This window comes from Bubalus kerabau, chromosome 18 (genome assembly GCF_029407905.1).
Source record: "Bubalus kerabau isolate K-KA32 ecotype Philippines breed swamp buffalo chromosome 18, PCC_UOA_SB_1v2, whole genome shotgun sequence".
NCBI classification, from domain to species: Eukaryota; Metazoa; Chordata; class Mammalia; order Artiodactyla; family Bovidae; genus Bubalus; species Bubalus kerabau.
This window is the reverse complement of record NC_073641.1, coordinates 38869471-38889283: the sequence shown is the minus strand read 5'-3', so window position 1 is coordinate 38889283 and position 19813 is coordinate 38869471. Positions and strand designations below refer to the sequence as shown.

The window sequence follows — 19813 nt, the reverse complement described above, 5'->3', positions numbered from 1 at the left end:
CTCCAGGCAAGAATACTGGAATGGGTTGCCATGCCCTCCTCCAGGGGATCTTCCCAACCCAGGGATCGAACCCAGGTATCCCACATTGCAGGTGGATTCTTTATTGTCTGAGTCACCAGGGAAACTGAAGAATACTAGACCTTCTCCAGGAGATCTTCCTGACCCAGGAATCGAACTGGGGTCTCCTACATTGCAGGTGGATTCTTCACTGGCTGAGCTACCCAGGAAGCCCATTCTACTATCTATTTCACTTTAAAATTAAAAAAAAAAAAAAAAAGAAACCACAGTGGCTGAAACCAAACAAACAAACTAATACTGTTCTGGACAAAAATGATAAACTGGTAAAAATCACAGAAAGGGTTTTACAAACCCTCTCAAACTATTTTTCAAAGCCTTTTGTAAACTAATTTCTTTTGATCTCTACTTTCCATCAGTAAATGATTTTTAAATGAATAAATAATCAGTTATTAGTAAAAAAACAAATACTCCATCTAGAGTCATGAACTCCATTTAGAAAGTACTGACACACTGGCCTTTCTGACACACTCATATGCAAAGTAGACTTCTCATGGTCTACCACTGTAAAGCAGCATTATAAATACATTATGTGCTCATTCATACAGATGTCTTTCACTCTGTTGCTATTGCTTAGTCACTAAGTTATGTTCGACTCTTTGTGACCCCATGGACTGCAGCTTACCAGGCTCCTTTGTCCATGGGATTTCCCAGGAAAGAATACTGGAATAGGTTACCATTTCCTTCCCTAGGGGATCTCCCTCATCCTGGAACTGAACCGGTGTCTCCTGTGTCTCCTGCATTGACAGGCTGATTCTTAACCACTGAGCTACCAGGGAAGCCCATTTTTCACTTTGGTTATTGCTTAATTTAAATACACCTTTTTTAAAAAAGGACAATTCAAATATTCTACAATCTCTTAAACAGATTTAAAAAGGCCCTGAATATGTCAGAAAGTGATTTTGATCACTTTAGCAAACCACCTTAAGCAACCATTAGAGAAAATACAAACATGTTAAGCAAAAGTACCTGACATTGGGTACCTGACATTATGTCTAACAAACAGGGCTGTGAGACTTGAGACAACAATTATAACAGTTCAGCAGGCAAGTGCCGCTAAGCTGAGAGACTCAAAGGTTAAAAACAAGCAAAAACATGATCCTTGCTGCTAAGAAGCCAACAGTCCAAAAATTCACCACAATGCAACAGAGCAACCAACTTTTATGTATAAGCAATTTCATAGCTAAACCTATAAATACAAATTGCTAACATTAAACATACTGATTTTATATTGATGAACCAAAATACATTAAATCCAACAGATGGCATTAAAAGACAAAGAAGCAAACAAACAAAAATACTGATTTTTGAAAAGCATACCTGAACAATCTTCGTTTTCTTTTACAGGAAGGTGGGACCATCTCAGTATTTCTCTTACTAGCTGATCACATAATCCTTGAGCATCATTTAAATTATAGTTATAGAGGTGGCAGTATAAAAGAGAAAGATAATAGCGAAGCTGAAGAAAACATGTCCTTCTTCCTCCTTAAATAGGGCAGAATTACACTTACATTAAAAAACATGTTAGCTAGGTAATGTTCTTGATCTGAGTGCTGGATAGACGGAAATGTTCAGATATAAAAATTCATCAACTGTACACTTGTGTCATGTGAACTTTTCTGTACCTGTTTCACAACTGAGTAAAAAAAACAGGTCAGCAATATTTTGTTCTTTTTCATTGTAAATTCTGAACAATTTTATTTTCTGTGGTCAGGTCCTAAGATGACTAAGAATTTATCCAAAAAGAGGTGCAAATGCTCATCTCAGTACTAACCGAGGTCCACTAACAACATCTCTCTCAAGTACACAAGGTATGAAACAGAAGGGCACATGCTAAAAACACAAATTAAAAAAACACACATACATGTATCAAACAGACGGTCAAAGAGACTTTCCAGAGAAGAAATACTGTCGAATAAGATTGGATCCCTTGACCACTGTCTTCAAGTATCTAAAAGGTGTTTAGGACTGAGACTGCCGGTTACCTGCCCCTTATCCACCATTCTGAGTAAAAGAATTCTAATTTTATTTGGGGTTCCAATGCACTCAGATCACAATTTCTTGCTAAATGTGGCCATGAGAAAATATGACAAAGTTCTTAGCCAAGAGATAATACAGTATACAGCTGCCAGACAAGCTGTGTAAAGAGGCATCTCAGCCAGGAGGTGCACCCTCTCTTGCCCCTCCTGCCTGCCTCCTTTCTGTCACCTGGGTTGTGCACGTGATGGCTGGGACTCCAGCATCCATGTTAATTCATGCAACAGCCTTAAGAGTGGAAGCAATGCACTAAGGATGATGGAGAAGAAACACTAAATAAGCTTGAGTCCTTGATGGGACCCCCGAAATACCAAATCAGCCCCAGACTGTCAACTCCTTGCCTCCTTTCCTAAGAGAAATAAACTTCTTGTTGAAGCCACTGTTACTTTCAGTCTCCACTACAAGAAACCATTCCAATTGGATACAATTGGAAATTAAATTAAATTAAAAGGCCCAGAATAAAACTCATTATGAAAACTTTTCTTCATGAGAACTTCTCATCACACTGAACGCCATTCTTCTTCATCCAGCTGTACAATCTCCAAATCTGAGAACTGCACGAGACTTCTTTCTCTACTCAGTCACAAGTTCACTTGATCAAACCTATTAAACATCTGACAAATGTGACTTTTGTTCCCCAGTACTCTTGACATTGCTTTGCTTCAGGACCTCTTCAACTGACTAATTTTCTTGCTTCTAGCTAAAACCCACTTCTCTATACCGCACTCCAACAAATGGCCCTCTGTAATGTACCAAAGTGATCTTTCCAAATGGCCTATATTTATTTGGAAAGTACTCTTTCTGTATCTTAACAGATCCCACTGTCTTCAGGATAAAACCTTAATCCCATGGCACTGCATAGTATCTTCCCTTATCATCTATTCTCTCCTCTCACTTCAGCGCTCACCACCCTATCCTCAATATTACATATATGTTTCAAATAACCTGGTCAACTACTCGCAATTTACCAAACTGCCATGGTTTCTCATGTCTTCTTGCTTCTGGAGTGCTATATCCTATGTTACACCATTCCCACTCCTTCACCTGAACAATTTTCACTCAGTTTTACATGTCTGTTCCTCCAGGTTTTCTCCAGATTGATGTTTGCACTCCAGTTCAGACCGTGTGCTCCCTCAACAAATACCATAAAGCATAATGAGAAACCTGCCAGTTGTTCATGCAATCTATCCTCCACACTGTGGGCAATTTGAGGGTAAACTTGTTTATTTCAGTTATTCTTATTGTCTAACACACATAGCAGGCCCTCAATACATAGCCACAGCAGCCAGAAAATAAATTTAATAATTGGCTAAACCTGACCAGTAGTGGAAGTCAAGGTTAGCTCCACAATCACTGGCTGAAAACCTCTATCATCGTATACCCTCAGCCCTATATCATAAAAGCTATCACCAGTTTCTAGAATCCACATCCCTACTGTCTCATCAAAAACTCCACGTAGCCCCATAATAAGTCTAACTCACAGGAAATTCTTAAAGTTGAATTACTTAAGGGCAGAGAGCCTTAGCTCAAAGTTTCTATAAGTTGGTAATAGAACCTTATTTGACTCATAGTTTCTCTTGTAGATACTTGCTGCTGCTGCTGCTAAGTTGCTTCAGTCGTGTCCGACTCTGTGCGACCCCAGAGATGGCAGCCCACCAGGCTCCCCCGTCCCTGGGATTCTCCAGGCAAGAACACTGGAGTGGTTTGCCATTTCTTTCTCCAATGCATGAAAGTGAAAAGTGAAAGTGAAGTCGCTGAGTCTTGTCCAACTCTTAGCGACCCCATGGACTGCGGCTCATCAGGCTCCTCCATCCATGGGATTTTTCAGGCAAGCGTACTGGAGCGGGGTACCGCTAAATAACATTTTTTTTTTAAATTTAGGATTTAAGTCTCTTTTTTACCCATTACCAATCAATCACAGGTTCCATCACTAACCAAAAAAAGGACAGAGGAGTCTTATCTACAGATAAGATAAAAAATTCTTGGTGCTACAAATTCCAAGACTAAGAATAATTTTAAATAACTATTTCTAACAGTCAAGGTACCTACAGTATGTATTTTATTTAGGCATTAAGAAATTGTCAGTTCTCAGAAATCTGAAATTATTTTTAAGAACAGCAGCATGCTAAAATATGGTCCCATGAACATCATGGCAAGTAATATTATTTTAACACCCCCCTACCGTTCTCGCAGGTTTCTTGTAGAGCTTTCTTCCATATTTGAACAGATTTTTCATATGATCCTAATAAGAAACACTCTTCCCCTACAAAATTTTTAACAAACAGTTAGTCCTGGTTAATTGAATTACTTTATGAAAATTTACTTGTTTTAAAATGTAGTGGATATAGTGCAGCCAGAAATTATTTTGAAAAAAAACAAATAATTACAACCAATCAATAAACTCAAAGCCCAACAACCTACTATCGCTTATGCCTGGTTAGAAATTGTTTATAAGATACTGACCATTGATAGATTTAAGTTCTAAGGTCTGGTTCAAGCGAACGCCAGCAGTCTGCAGTTCAGCCTGTATATGGCATAACAGGGACTTGACAGCAGACGCTTCACGAGCCATCTTTTCAGTTAACTGCATGCCATCTTCAGGAACTCTTTGACTTAATTGCATTTGATACCATAAAGTCTTTCTGTACAATATTCTCCAGAGAACAATCAATCTGCACACAGAATTAGGTAATCATAAAAATCAAATTTCAGACTAGGGATAAGAATGAGTATAGCCTTTTTTTAGCCTTTACTAAGAGTACAGCTAATGAATATAGCCTCCTCATTAGTCTTTTTCTCTCCATGTATTCTTCCCTGAGGTAATAATACGCATACAACTGATCAGGTTCAAAGATAGCAAAAAGTAAAAAAAAAATGCACATTTTTTAAACTTCCATAAATGCTTTATATACCTGAGGTCATTTTTTCTATAGTGCTTATCTAAATCAGAATCTTTCAACAGTATCATGATTGCCCATGACTAACAATGTGTGCTGAAAAATGTTTGGCATAAATTCTAAAATACTTTTAAATAACATAAAATCTATGATGCTGAGAGCTAACAGTACAAGATTTCTTTTGGGAGTGATAAAAATATTCTGGAATTTGTGCTACTCGTTCTACAACCTTGTGACTATAATAGAAATGACTGAATTGTATCCTTTAAAATAATGAACTTTACAGTATGGGAATTACATCTCAATTTTGAAGAATCTACAATGCTGATGGTCTCCTAACAGTGAAGTCATTGTACCTGTGTCCTGGCTGTTGCACAAAATTTAATACTTGAGGATGAATCTTGAAAGATGAGTTCCAAGACCAGTTTTCCCAAGATTCACTGTCTTGAAACATTTGAAAAATGGGTAACACCAATGAGTCTTGCTTTGCTCTTCTACTTCCATCAGCTGATGCTGACATAACTTCAGGCTGAAGACTGTACACGCCATTTAAATGATCAGCTACCATTCTGAGTAAATGAAAACAGGCTAAAAGCTTCTCTGAGAATAACTGATCCTGTTGTTGCTGTGTTAGCAAAAGCTTTATAGTATTTGAGGTCAGCTTCACCAAATGTCCTACATCTTGCTTGTATCTCATATCCCAATACTGGATTGATAAACACTGATGAAAAAGTTGAAAGATACAAAGTACCCATGTATTATGTTTTGAGCTCTTGCTTAAAAAAAGATCAAGTTTGGGAAAAGGACATTTTATAAACTGAAGAATATACAAAAAATGAGTGATACAAACTACTGTGTAGTTTAACATTAAATTTTTTTCTGCCACATTTTTTGAAATTCCTATAGTCCATGCTGCAAGGAGATTTTTCTGGACAGAGTGCAGTTCTATAACAGTTTTATCTGTCTCCTCAGTATTATCTTTTGCATGTATTGTATCAAACATAGAAGCAAATTCCAATCTTCCCTCCTCAACACTACTAAATAACCGATCATTTTTTTGGTTCCAAAAAGAGAATAAGTTGTTTGGAAAACATCTGCCATCATCAGTTTCTTCTGCTTCAAAATCCTAAAACATGAGAGAGAAAAAATTATTATTAATATTAATATCGTTTAATTCCTTACAAGTAGAATCAGTTTAATGCTATCAAATTTCTCTTCTCTTTAATAACAGGAAAACAAAATATGTTTCTTGGAATAAAATCAGTACATAACTGCTCAAAATAAATAAAACATTGCTAGCAAGTACCTGCAGATCTGCTGTTTCTTCATTTAACTTCAATGTTTCTTCTGCTTGCAAGAATTTGGGAACAGTAGAATCAGCTACATTTTCATTTCTTTGGTGCTTTAACAAGCTAGATCTTAGGGAATTCAGTGATCCCAAGTTCAGACCTTTGCCTTTTGGCTATAGAAAAAGAAGATTTCCAAGAGCAAAGTTTTATCTATAGTGAAGTGAAGTTGCTCAGTCGTGTCCAACTCTTTGTCCAACTCTTTTCGACCCCATGGACTGTAGCCTACCAGACTTCTCAGTCCATGGGATTTTCCAGGCAAGAGTACTGGAGTGGGTTGCTATTCCCTTCCCCAGGGGATCTTCCCGACCCAGGGATTGAACCTGCGTCTCCCGCATTGTAGGCAGACGCTTTACCCTCTGAGCCACCATGGAAGTTTGATCCATAACTGTACTACAATGATAACGTCTACAGACAAACGTATGCGAGCCAAGGACACCACTGTCAGTACAGTTTTAAATTTAGAAATGTTGACATTTGGTAGGAAACAACACAATACTGAAAAGCAATTATCCTTCAATTAAAAATAAATAAATTAAAAAAAAAAAAGACTGAGAAGCCAGCTTTTATTGATGGTACCAAAAAGCACCATACCTTGCACAGTATCACACTTTCGTATGTTTTCTCAAGCCTCTGCGTTGAATCAAGTAGAAGGGATCTCATGAGCACTGATGGAGACAGATTATCAAGAAATCGAAGAGTTGTGACCATGTATCCATCAGAAATAATGAGGTAGGGTAATCGTGAGTGTGCTTTTATAGAGAATCTCTGTCTCATAGGGTCACTATCTGAAGCTGATGAATCTACAGAATTATTTGAATCTTGAAGTGTAAACTGCTGTGGTCTAGCAAACAAACATCAAAATTCAAGAATTAGTGAGAGGAAAATCTTTTAAAAAAAACAAGTACATTATTCCAAAGGAAAAAAAAAAACATTTCAGAATGATGAAAAAGCACGCAAATTAAACGGAAAAATATTAAATGTGCACAGATCTGTGAGGAAAACATAAGTAATTAAATAATACAGAGGTTGGTGGGTTTTTTTTAATTTTCCCAGAATTGTGACATTTGCTCTATTGCCTGTAATATTGTTTGTAATCCAGCTTTATATCTCTTTTTGAAAAAAACTGAGGCAGTTATTTTTACTATTAAAGACAGTTTAGCTGTTAACTTTCTTACCATATATTTAAATATCCTTGTAAAAATATAAATAGGAGCTGTGAGTAGTCTTGTTATTAAGAAACATTTGGAGAGGATGGTGATGAGTAAAATTTTATCAGCTTAAGGTTAAATTTGACTGAGTTTCCATATAAATGTAGTTATTTATTGTTACAGTGGTATACCTAATTCTGAATACTTAATATCAACTGATTACTTAACATCACTAATTATTAACTTTGGGGCTTTATAAGTATTTACTTAATATCATTAATTATTAACTTTGGGGCTTTATAAGTATAAAGAGAACAGAGAACCAAAATATATTTTTTTCTGGTTAGGAAAATAATTAACTATAGATTATATGAACCAAATGGCCCACAACAGGTTGGTTTTAGAAGGTACAGTCTACAAAATTTATAAAACCATTAAAAAGTAACTCCATGGAAAGATGTATAAGACATACTGTCAAATCAAAAAAGCAAAAGAGTAAACAGCATGTATCGTATAATTTATTTTGCTTTAAAAAATAAATTAATACTGTTATTGCACATGTTATATAAAATTTTCAAATTAAGAGGGCAACACACTAAAATACTAATAACTGTTATCTCTAAGGAATAGGATTACAAGTCTTTCACTTTCGATAGTATTTAGTTTTGTAACATTTGATTAAGCTTTTAAAAATAGTGAATATGTATTACTTTTGTAATCAGAAAAAAAAAATCCATTCTGAAAGATCCTAAATACTAATTTTTAAGGAAAATGTGAGGAAAATTTAAGTCAATTAGGAATCAGACCATAATAAGGAAAAACACTTTCACTGCAGGAAGTGACAAGTTTTCCCATCATAATTATCTATTGCTAGAAATAAGGTAAAATTTTTGTTAAATATAATCAAGGACACATCCCTCCTCAGTTTTCCTTCTGTAAAGCAAAGGTAATGGATTAATTTCAAAGACCTTTTCCAATTTTTTATTTTGTAAACAACTATCTTATGTGTCTACCCAACATCAATAAAAACAAACATTTACTGAGCTCTTATGCCAGAACTGTGCTAAAGCAATTTAAAATTATTTATTATCTTGCTTCATTCCTTCAAGTCTAAGAGACAATTACTGCCATCTTCATTTCAGAGTAAAAGAAAATGAGGCTCAAAGAGTAACTTACCCAAACTCACACAACCAGTAAGTAGAAGAACCAAGATTTGATTCTTGATCTGACTCCAAAGCCAAACTGCTACATGATCTCACAATTTAAAATTTAAATATGGCTGAATTCTAAAGTCTACTATCCATTTCCAACAACTTTCCCCTTTATTCCCTTTGGGAAAAAAGTAGATACATCCATGGGTGCTCAGTCGCTTCAGTCGTGTCTGACTCTTTGCGACCCCATGGACTGTAGCCCGCCAGGCTCCTCTGTCCATGGGATCCTCCAGGCAAGAATACTGGAGTGGGTTGCCATGCCCTCCTCCAGGAGATCTTCCTGACCCAGGGATCAAATCCATGTCTCTTACATTCCTGCACTGGCAGACGGGTTCTTTACCACTAGCACCACCTGGGAAGCCAGATACATCCACATGCCAAGTTAATTTTTATCTAAGTGCTCTGCTTTTAAAACAATAAAAGACATATCACATTTTTATTAATTTTTATATCAAAGAAGTTACATTTTTAATGCTGTTAAATATTTAAATAACATATACTTACATAGTCACATTGTCAAATTTTCACCAGGATTAAGCAACAAAAAGAAATAGAAGAAAACTATAAATAAACAGATATTGAGATAACAGACTCAAAGAAAGAATAAGTTTGAAACATGAAATTATATTAAAAAAAAATACACAGTAAAGTAATACCAAAAGAGAAAAACTTCTGTAAATAAATTAAATGATTCAAATATCTCACCTATATGTGATTAGTGGGTGAAGAGGAATAAATTCTGCTGGCCCAAATTCTATAGAGCAACCAAATGTAATTAACGTTAGCAGTTCACCGTGGCAGGTCAATAAAACCAGGGAGCCACGTTTTAACACACAAGCCAGAAGAAGACTATCGTGAGTCCAGCTGACATCACCTACCCAGTATGACCTAGAAAAAGCAAAACAAGATGTTTAGAAAGGACCCTCTACAATGTCTCTAACAATTTATAATGGCCAAGGGGTGAAATACTTCAAAAAATAAGGGCAAAAGAATGAATAGTAGGCAAATGTCACATACATTTTGTGTATCTTACTTCCCAAGAAATAAGTAAGAAGAAAGGAGTTTGCTCATAAATATCTAGTTCATCAGTTCAGTAGTTCAGTCGTGTCCGACTCTTTGCGACCCCATGAATTGCAGCATTCCAGGTCTCCCTGTCCATCACCAACTCCCGGAGTTCACTCAAACTCATGTCTATCGAGTTGGTGATGCCATCTAGCCATCTCATTCTCTGTCGTCCCCTTCTCCTCCTGCTCCCAATCCCTCCCAGCATCAGAGTCTTTTCCAATGAGTCAACTCTTCGCATGAGGTGGCCAAAGTACTGGAGTTTCAGCTTTAGCATCATTCCTTCCAAAGAACACCCAGGACTGATCTCCTTTAGAATGGACTGATTGGATCTCCTTGCAGTCCAAGGGACTCTCAAGAATCTTCTCCAACACCACAGTTCAAAAGCATCAATTCTTTGGTGCTCAGCTTTCTTCACAGTCCAACTCTCACATCCATACATGACCATTGGAAAAACCATACCCTTGACTAGACGAACCTTTGTTGGCAAAGTAATGTCTCTGCTTTTGAATATGCTATCTAGGTTGGTCATAACTTTCCTTCCAAGGAGTAAGTGTCTTTTAATTTCATGGCTGCAATCACCATCTGCAGTGATTTTGGAGCCCAAAAAACAAAAGTCTGACACTGTTTCCACTGCTTCCCCATCTATTTCCCATGAAGTGATGAGACTGGATGCCATGATCTTCGTTTTCTGAATGTTGAGCTTTAAGCCAACTTTTTCACTCTCCACTTTCATCGAGAGGCTTTTTAGTTCCTCTTCACTTTCTGCCATAAGGGTGGTGTCATCTGCATATCTGAGGTTACTGATATTTCTCCCGGCAATCTTGATTCCAGCTTGTGCTTCTTCCAGCCCAGCATTTCTCATGATGTACTTTGCCTATAAGTTAAGTATCTAGTTCATACAACATACCAAGCAGAAATTTACTTACATTCATAAACAAATCATAAGATGAAAATACTACCTAAAAATGTAAAGCTTTTAATTCACTTACATCATAGTCAGAACAACTTCTTTTTTTTTTTTTTTTTTTTTTTTTTTATCCAAAACGTGTTTATTGGGATGGTTTCCCGTTCATCTTGACACAGGGTACTTTTAGTGCTGCTTCCGTCTGAAAGAGCATCCTTCTGTAAGCCTTGCTTTTCCTCCTGTAGGCTGGCAGAGGACAGTAGAGCAGCCAACACACAAGACTACTGTTTGTGCATGGCTAAAGACGGTGGTGATTTTATAGCATCCTGGGCAAAAATATGGAACGCTTCACGAATTTGCGTGTCATCCTTGCGCAGGGGCCATGCTAATCTTCTCTGTATCGCAGAACAACTTCTAATCCTAGTGATATCCATTACTAAGATCTACCAGTAGATTTTGAAGGTCAATACCATGCCTGTCTCTCAGGAGCCTGCCAGAGCTCCACTCAAGAGCAGATTCCCTCTTGCCAAAGCCATCTTTACCACTCCTTAACTGTCTGAAATATTAATATTTCTTTCATGGGGACAGAAAATAGCTCCTTCTCATTTAAATGATGTGCACCCTAAGTCAAACAGACCACTGAACTGAGACTAGAAAGGAAATTTGGGGAAGAGAAAGAAAATAAAAATGTATGGCTAGATGAACCTGAAAACTCTGAAAAGTCAGAGAACAGCAGAGAAGTGTTCAGAAAAGGAAATTAGAAGAATCCAAGAGGAAGAGGAAATCTTCCTACCCTATAATCCTGCACAGGTCCCTTGCCATCCAAAATCACCACTTACGGTGCTGTCCACCCATATGCAGAGAATGCCAACTTTGTTTAAAAGGCTAAAAACACCCCAGCCTGAGTATATAAAATGATCTTCCCAACCCAGGATTCTTCATTTCAGTCTCTCTAAGCCCAGTATTTCTCTACCTAATCATAATCCTACTCTTCCTAAGAAAACATAGAAAGAAATAAAAGAGAAAAGAAAATGTGTTCAAGTATCTTCCACCCTATCAGACCCTTCCTTAAAGGACTGAAGGCTTTCCTTATATAAAGTGAAGTTGCTCAGCGGTGTCCGACTCTTTGTGAACCCATGGATAGTAGCCTGCCAGGCTCCCTTGTCTGTGGGATTTTCCAGGCAAGAATACTGGAATGGGTTGCCATTTCCTTCTCTAGGGGAAAGTGAAGTTGCTCAGTTGTGTCCAACATATAAAACAAACTTTAAAGTCTATCAAGCACAAATGCTGAAAGCTGCATTATCTATCTAAATATCTATTTGTTGTTGTTCAGTCTCTCAGTCATGTCCAACTCTTTGCAACCTCATGGACTGCAGCATGCCAGGCTTCCCTGTTCTTCACCATTTCTGGATTTTGCTCAAATTCATGTCCATTCAGTCAGTGATGCCATCCAACCATCTCATCCTCTGTCAACCCTTCTCCTCCTGCCTTCAATCCTTCCTGACATCAGGGTCTTTTCTAATGAGTCAAGTCTTTGTATCACATGGCCAAAGTATTGGAGCTTCTGTATCAGTCCTTTCAATGAATATTCAGGATTGATTTCCTTTAGGATTGACTGGTTTAATGTCCTTGCTGTATAAGGGACTCCAACATCACAGTTCAAAAGCATCAGTTCCTCGGCGCTCAGCCTTCTTTACGTTCCAATTCTCACATCCATACATGACTACTGGAAAAACCATAGCTTTGACTATATGGACTTTTGTCAGCAAAGTAAAGTTGCTGCTTTTTAATATGCTGTCTAGGTTGGTCACAGTTTTTCTTCCAAGGAGTAGGCAGATTTCACGGCTGCAGTCACCATCTGCGGTGATTTTGGAGCCCAAGAAAACAGTGTGTCACTGTTTCCATTGTTTCTCCATCAATTTGCCATGAAGTGATGGGACCAGATACCATGATCTTAGTGTTTTGAACGTTGAGTTCTCAGCCAGCTTTTTCACTCTCCTCTTTCACTTTCATCAAGAGGCTCTTTAGTTCCTCTTTGCTTTCTGCCATAAGGGTGGTGTCATCTGCATATTTGGGGTTATTCATATTTCTCTCTGCAATCTTGATTCTAACTTATGCTTCATTCAGCCTGGTATTTCGCATGTACTCTGTATATGAGTTAAATAAGCAAGGTGACAATATACAGCCTTGATGTACTCCTTTCCCAATTTTGAACCAGTCCATTGTTCCATGTCCAGTTCTAACTGTTGCTTTTTGACCTGTATACAGGTTTCTCAGGAGACAGGTAAGGTGGTCTGGTATTCCCATCTCTTGAAGAATTTCCCATCTCTTAAAGAATTCTTTTTAAGAATATTTGTTGTGAAAATATCTATTTAGATACTACTTATCAGAGCCTTAAACTTATTAAACTATTAAAAAAGTAAAAGAAAAACACTATTTAGAAATAAAAACAAATCCTTACCTGACAAGAGTAGCTGGAACCACAGGATTCTTATTACTACATCCTTTAAGGCTACCATAGAGAGTAACAAAATTCAGTGTGTTTATAAATAATACCTGAGTTGCCTAGAAAGAGAAAAAAAAAGACAACAAAACAATTAAAATCATTTTACTTATATTTCTGAAGACCTAGAGATCTATTATATCAACAAACTATCTTGTCTTTCCCAACTGGCAAGACAATACCAACCATCTATAACTCTTTTCCCTTTTACACTACATTTTAAGAATATCAGTTACCACTTTGCCCCTCTTTCTTCCTTTTCCATTATCCTCTTTTCGCTTCTGAAGGTCAAATTTTGAGAATTATGGCACCTAATGTAAATAATGTTACCAATTTACAAAGTCAAGTTAGATCAGAAAACACCAATTTAAAGAACATAAAGTAGTATTAAAAAAAAAAAACATATTCAATGGGAAAAAAAATCTCTAAACTGAACTATACTCCCTCTTTTACAGCTTACTCCCAAGAGAGATTACATTTACTGACCTTTGGGTCTTTCTGATTAAGCGTTACTGCCAGGGTAAGTCCATCTCTTGAAAATGCAGAAATCAGAGCTCCCCTTGACTTCACTGACTCACATTTAGGGATCAGACTGCACAGAAGGCAATCCTGCTGAGCCCACTGAACATGATATGACAGTGATCTAAGAAAGGAATGAAATAACTGAAAACAGGAAGTATAGTAACTTTCATATTAATACATATTTCATTACAGAAAATTGATGGGTCCAGCTAAATTCCTTCATATGCATATATATTTGGGGTCTCTTAGCAACTGCTCACAAGTTTTATCCAGGGCACAAAAGAGCAACTGCTAACTAAACAAGGTAGGTCCATATCAGAGTTTTGTATTAATGGCATGTCCTACGCCAACCCCAAACACATGTGCATCCACTAAAAGTTTAGATACACATATTTCTACATTATTACAAATATTTCTGGGCTTCCCTCATAGCTCAGTCGGTAAAGAATATGCCTGCAATTCAGGAGAACCAGGTTCAATTCTTGGGTCAGGAAGATCCCCTGGAGAAGGGAATGTCAACCCTCTCCAGTATTCTTGCCTAGAGGATCCCATGGACAGAGGAGCCAGGCAGGCTACTGTCCATGGGTTCGAAAGAGTCAGACACAATTTAGCAACTAAACCACCAACACCTAGTTGTACATTTAAGATTTGTTCATTTGACTTTATATAAATTACACCTGAAAAAAGTACTGCTAGCATAAGAAATAAAGAAAATAAACAGAAAAAAAAAACTCACTATTTTAGTTTATCTTAAGTCATTATATGCTTTTTTTTTTTGCACATTTTTATTTTATTTTTTTTTAATTTTATTTTATTTTTAAACTTCACAATATTGTATTAGTTTTGCCAAACATCGAAATGCTTTTAAATGCATTCTATTTCATTGGGCTTTTTAAAATAAATAAAACTTTTAATTAAAAAAAACAAGAGAATTTAAAAGGTATGGTAGGAAATTCAAGTAAGTTACATCCTTTTCAAAATTCAACTGAATTAGTTTTCAAAGGAGTTTTTTATAGTCTTAAGATAAGACCATAGCCAGCCTTACCTTTTATGTGTTCTCAATTCCAAGAAGGGAAACAAAATAAAAACAAGAAAAACTTTCTGTAATAAACAAGTAAAATGAAAAGTAAAGAAACAGAACAATACTTATAGGGAGAAACGATTCGTAAAGTCTCAGAGGTCAATGTTCACATTTTATTTACTGATCTTATTATGTATTTATGGGCCAAAAGATATTATAATAATGTTTCAAAAGGGACAGAAGAACTTCCCTGGCAGTCCAGTGGTTACGACTCTGCACTTGCAATGCAGGGACTGTGAGTTCAATTCCCCGTGGGGGAACTACGAAGATTCCATGTGCTGTTCAGAATGGTCAAAAAAAAAAGATAGAAAACAAGGAAGAAGGAAACATTTACCTCACCTTACAGGTGTAAATACATTTTCATGCCACCGAATTGCTAGAAATGTTAACTTCAGGCATTCCCCGGAATAGAAAGTAAATGAACACAAGCAGCAGTCTCCAAATAACTGTAGATAAATGTCATATACTTTAGTATATAATAAATCTGAAAATAAATCAAGAGGATCTAGAAACTGTCATACTGAGTGAAGTCAGACAGAGAAAGAGGAATATCGTATGATATCGCTTTTATGCGGAATCTAAAAAAAAGTGATACAAATGAACTTGTTCATAAAACAGATTCACAGACTTAGAGAATGAATTTATGGTTACCAGGGGGAAGAATGATGGGATAGTTAGGGAGTTTGGGATTAACATGTACACGCTGCTATGTTTAAAATAAATAACCAGCAAGGAAAATAGAAAATAAACTCATGCATGAAAGAACAGAAAAACAAGCAAAAAACAGCCCCACATTTTCTCATAAGACAAATGAAATATATCAAGAACCTGCTTATACTTTTATTCTTAACATTTGGCTTAACATTAAGCTAAACACTAAGAAATTTATTTCTGAGCCAGAGGCATATCTCAAATGGGAAATCAAGGTGCAATTACTCTCTTAAGAAAACACTGCCATTTACTCTGACTATATAACTGGGAATATTCTTATATATTTATTTTTCTCTTCTTTTATGGTTGCATATTATTTAAACTAGGGCACTATTCATGGGATAAAGAACAAAAGTTCAAAACACAATTTTTAACAATAGCAAATTGGGTAAAAACATATGGGTCAACACATACAAAGAGTATCACACAGCTATTTAACATGTCTTTTAGTTAATGAATGTGTTATTTACTGGGAATGGGCTACTTAATATCACCAATTCTAGTTTCTTTTTTTTATTATAAAGCTAGTTATATTCTAAAACTAAGGAAAAGTAAAACTAGGGAAAGACCAAGGAAACTCAAAGTTCAAACCACTTTTAATAAAATCTTTTAAAATGGGACCAAGAAATATAAAAATACCTTTTCTACGATAATTTCACCATTACTACAATTAATGATGACTGGAGATATACAGCTATCATTACACATTCTGCTCAACAGCTTCCCAGAAAGTGTCTGCTCTTAGAGTCTGAGGTCTCCACTTCAAGAACACCCTGTCTGATTTGGATTTTACCTCATTTTTTATAAAAACAGCATGCACTACCGCTTCTTTATCTTCAGTGGAAGGCAAAGGAACTGCTTCTTCAGGCATGATCTGGGACCACTGGCCCACCATGGAAAGGCTTTTGGAAGATAAAACATTCTTGAATTCCAAATGTTCCCAAAGGAATATGCATCCAGAAGGAGTTATAAGCAGAACTCTTTTCCCATTGCCAGATACATACAAGTACAGTCTCGAAGAGCTTGCTAAAAAAACAACAAAAAAGTTACTAAACCTCTGAAGTCAGAACTCCTGCAAAAAAGTACAAATTTTATATATTCTGACAACAAGGTACCTAAATGAGGTTTCCATTCAGAAAGCAAAACTAAGGCATTAATAATAAAAGTACAAATAATATTAACACTTATCATGTACTCATGTGTGATATTAGGAACCCACTGCTATCACGGATATGTTAGGTATGCCAGATTTTTCTTCCTCAAGATGAACCTTAGTGTTACAAATAACCCACATCAAAAAATACTTACATATACATGGAAATACATACAGATATTTACAAAAGCAGAGGTATATTTCTTTTCCTTCTATATATCAAGTTAAATCAATTTAAACAAACAAAAAAACTCCCACCTACTGCAGCTTTAATCATGTCCTTAGGCTTTTCAGTTGCTTGTATAGTTTTCAAACAATCTTGATCTTTGTTCCAGAGGAAAACCTCCCCTGTGGTGAGTACCCCAGCCAGCCAGGCATCTGTTTTCAAAACGGAAATACAATGCTTACAGTCTAACATTTTCCTTAATATTACCCCCAAAATTATTTTTAAAAGTACAGTTAATCTAGCCTTTTGATAATATCAATACTACTTAACCATTACTGGACGTTGTTAGGAGTATAACATCCTTCAACAAAGGCTGAAGACTGGGAATTTTCTTCTTTGTCCTTCCTGAGAGCAAATTAATTTCATTTACGGATTTATCATCCAAAAGAAAAACAGCTTCATTTTCCTAGGAGAAGAAATACATGGAAACTTAAGAGATGCTAGAAGTTAATTCAGCCTCCTACCTAAGTTATCACAGAAAGGAAAAGAAAGTGACATCTAAGAAAGATGGTATATTTGTACTACACATCATAAAATGAACAATAAGGGCTTTTGTAAAAAACAGTTTTATTTATTTATTGGCTGCCCTGGGTCTTCACTGTGGCTCAAGGGCTTCTCTAGTTGTGGTGCAGGGGCTTAGTTGCCCAGTGGCAAGTGGGATCTTAGTTCCCCAACCAGGACTCGAATCCACATCCCCTGAACTGGAAAGCAGATTACTGATCACCTGAATATCAGAGGTCCAAACAATAAGGCTAACTATGTACCCTGAAGATGCTTTCATTCTATCTTAAAAGTACCTCTTATTAGAATTACTAGGTAGGATGACCTAGTAGTCACACTGAGATTTATTTGAACTTTAAAATTATAGGAGTGTCTTCCAATTCTGCTAGCCCAAACTGAGATATCTGCTGTTAGCTCACTGATCTGAAGAGTAGTATGGGCAAGTTTTAAATTATTTACTTAAACAGACATGGCTTCTTATTTCTGAAGCAGTAGCATGTGCTCCTAGACTTCAGTTTTAGAAAACATCCAGAAAATGTTCTGAGCTTCCTGGAAACCTTCCAGTTAGACACAGCCTGCTTCATCACCTGCGTGGGTATTCCAAGATTCACCAGGACATGAAACTCCCCAAACATGTGCCCTTGCTCAAAAAGGACTCTGTAGATGCGAAAGCCATGCTCATTTTCAACAACGGCAAAGAGGTTTTCTGGCTGGGCAATCTCAAAAACTGGGACTTGCAGGGTGAAGAAACTGTGTCCCAGAATTCCCAGGAGAGCCCAGAAGATGAGAGTGAGGATGATACACCATCCCAGAACTCCAACAGCAAAGCAACAAAGGATGATGAAGAAGATGAAGCAGGTGATGGAGAAAAGGAGCAAGAAAGTGATGTGAGAGGTGACAAATGTGATCAGACCACAGAAAGACTGATACTCCCTCCCACCTCTGCCAGCCTCCTACCATACAAATACACAAAGTCCTGTTCAGTGGGCAAGTGATCCTTCTGCAGATGCTATTTTATTTTTTAAAGGTTATTCCTCAATCTTCGGAGAAGGCAATGGCACCCCACTCCAGTACTCTTGCCTGGAAAATCCCATGGACGGAGGAGTCTGGTGGGCTGCAGTCCATGGGGTCGCTAGGAATCGGACACAACTGAGCGACTTCACTTTCACTTTTCACTTTCATGCATTGGAGAAGGAAATGGCAACCCACTCCAGTGTTCTTGCCTGGAGAATCCCAGGGACGGGGGAGCCTGGTGGGCTGCCGTCTATGGGGTCGCACAGAGTCGGACACAACTGAAGTGACTTAGCAGCAGCAGCAGCATTCTTCAATCTTAGAGGCAAAGCACACATGTAACACATATTACAACTGATACTGTACAACTGAAGAAAAACTTACCTGTCCCAACCAGGAGACTCGTGGCCAGGGTTTTTTCTGCTTGATACTGGTTGAAGTCAAAACTTCTAATCTTATCTCCATGCTTGTTAAGATATCAAAGACCAATTAAGTCAAAAGTCACAAGATGCTGTAAAAATCAAAACAAAAAAAAATGATAAGACCCCATAATATTTACTGAAGATTTTAAGAGTTTTCATAAGTTTTAGTAAATGACTTTTTCATTAGCTCAAGTTAACTCTCTTTTTAAGGTAAAATGCTGATACTTTATTCAGTATCTAATCTTGAATAGTCAGGCAAAAGGTGTTTGCTTTTTTGATAAGTTATTCCTCAGACTATGAAAATAAACACAAACTTGAAGAATATCTTGACAATATAGTTTCTACGTGATTACTTTCTCATCTTTCCAAAGATGACCACAAAAATACCCCCTACCCCATACGCTCTTCTTACACTATGACTTTAACACTCCTCTCTCTCACTGAGAGCTCTGGTGTATGTCTCATCCCTTGAAATTGGGTGGTTTTTTACTACTTTGACCAAGACTAAAATGGAAGTGAGGCTATGCATTTCACAACGCTAGCTCATACAAGGCAATACATCATCTACCTTGTGTGTGTGCGTGCTTATTAGCTCAGTTGTGTCTGACTCTCTGCAACCTCTACAGCCTGGCCAACTATAGTCCGTCAGGCTCCTCAGCCCATGGGATTTTCCAGGCAAGAATACTGGAGTGGATTACCAATTCCTTCTTCGGGGGATCTTCCCAACACAGGGACAGAACCCACATCTCCTATGTCTCCTGCATTGGCAGGCAGATTCTTTATCTCTGAGCCACCTAGACCGCCCCACACCTTCTACCTTACTCCCTGGAATAATTACCGTTGAAACCTTCAATCACCACATAAGCAGTCAAACTACCCTAAGCCACCGAGCTCTAAGAAAGTCCAAACTAGACCACATAGAAGCAAAGCCCTGAAATAATATGATGTAAAGATGTCCAGTAAGGCTCCATGCTGGGTATGGCGATGGTTTCAATAG

The 19813-nt window shown here is 37.1% G+C and overlaps 2 protein-coding genes and 1 non-coding gene across 13 annotated transcripts in view; all 3 read right to left on the bottom strand.

Moving 5' to 3' along the window:
- CPLANE1 (ciliogenesis and planar polarity effector complex subunit 1) overlaps positions 1–19813 on the bottom strand; it is a 116902-nt gene that overhangs the window by 94190 nt on the left and 2899 nt on the right. For all 11 annotated transcript variants that reach the window (XM_055555261.1, XM_055555262.1, XM_055555258.1 and 8 more), the window contains exons 2-15: positions 18779–18905; positions 17153–17288; positions 16915–17034; positions 16297–16529; positions 15132–15238; positions 13676–13832; positions 13148–13251; positions 9423–9605; positions 6950–7199; positions 6316–6471; positions 5366–6135; positions 4576–4784; positions 4295–4375; positions 1396–1560 (exon numbers count right to left, since the gene is read on the bottom strand). In XM_055555261.1, coding sequence (XP_055411236.1) covers positions 1396–1560; positions 4295–4375; positions 4576–4784; positions 5366–6135; positions 6316–6471; positions 6950–7199; positions 9423–9605; positions 13148–13251; positions 13676–13832; positions 15132–15238; positions 16297–16529; positions 16915–17034; positions 17153–17288; positions 18779–18859 — 2752 coding nt within the window. In that variant the 5' untranslated portion in view covers positions 18860–18905. The remainder of the gene's footprint in view (positions 1–1395; positions 1561–4294; positions 4376–4575; positions 4785–5365; positions 6136–6315; positions 6472–6949; positions 7200–9422; positions 9606–13147; positions 13252–13675; positions 13833–15131; positions 15239–16296; positions 16530–16914; positions 17035–17152; positions 17289–18778; positions 18906–19813) is intronic.
- On the bottom strand, positions 10789–11667 carry LOC129633345 (40S ribosomal protein S27-like). The gene is made up of 2 exons (XM_055555279.1): positions 11660–11667; positions 10789–11032 (listed from the first exon to the last, which is right to left on the bottom strand). Exons 1-2 carry the CDS (start codon positions 11665–11667, stop codon positions 10873–10875), a joined length of 168 nt encoding a protein of 55 aa, XP_055411254.1. The 3' UTR covers positions 10789–10872.
- Positions 11019–11126, bottom strand: LOC129633491 (U6 spliceosomal RNA). The gene has a single exon (XR_008705074.1). It is a non-coding gene; the product is annotated as a U6 spliceosomal RNA (small nuclear RNA).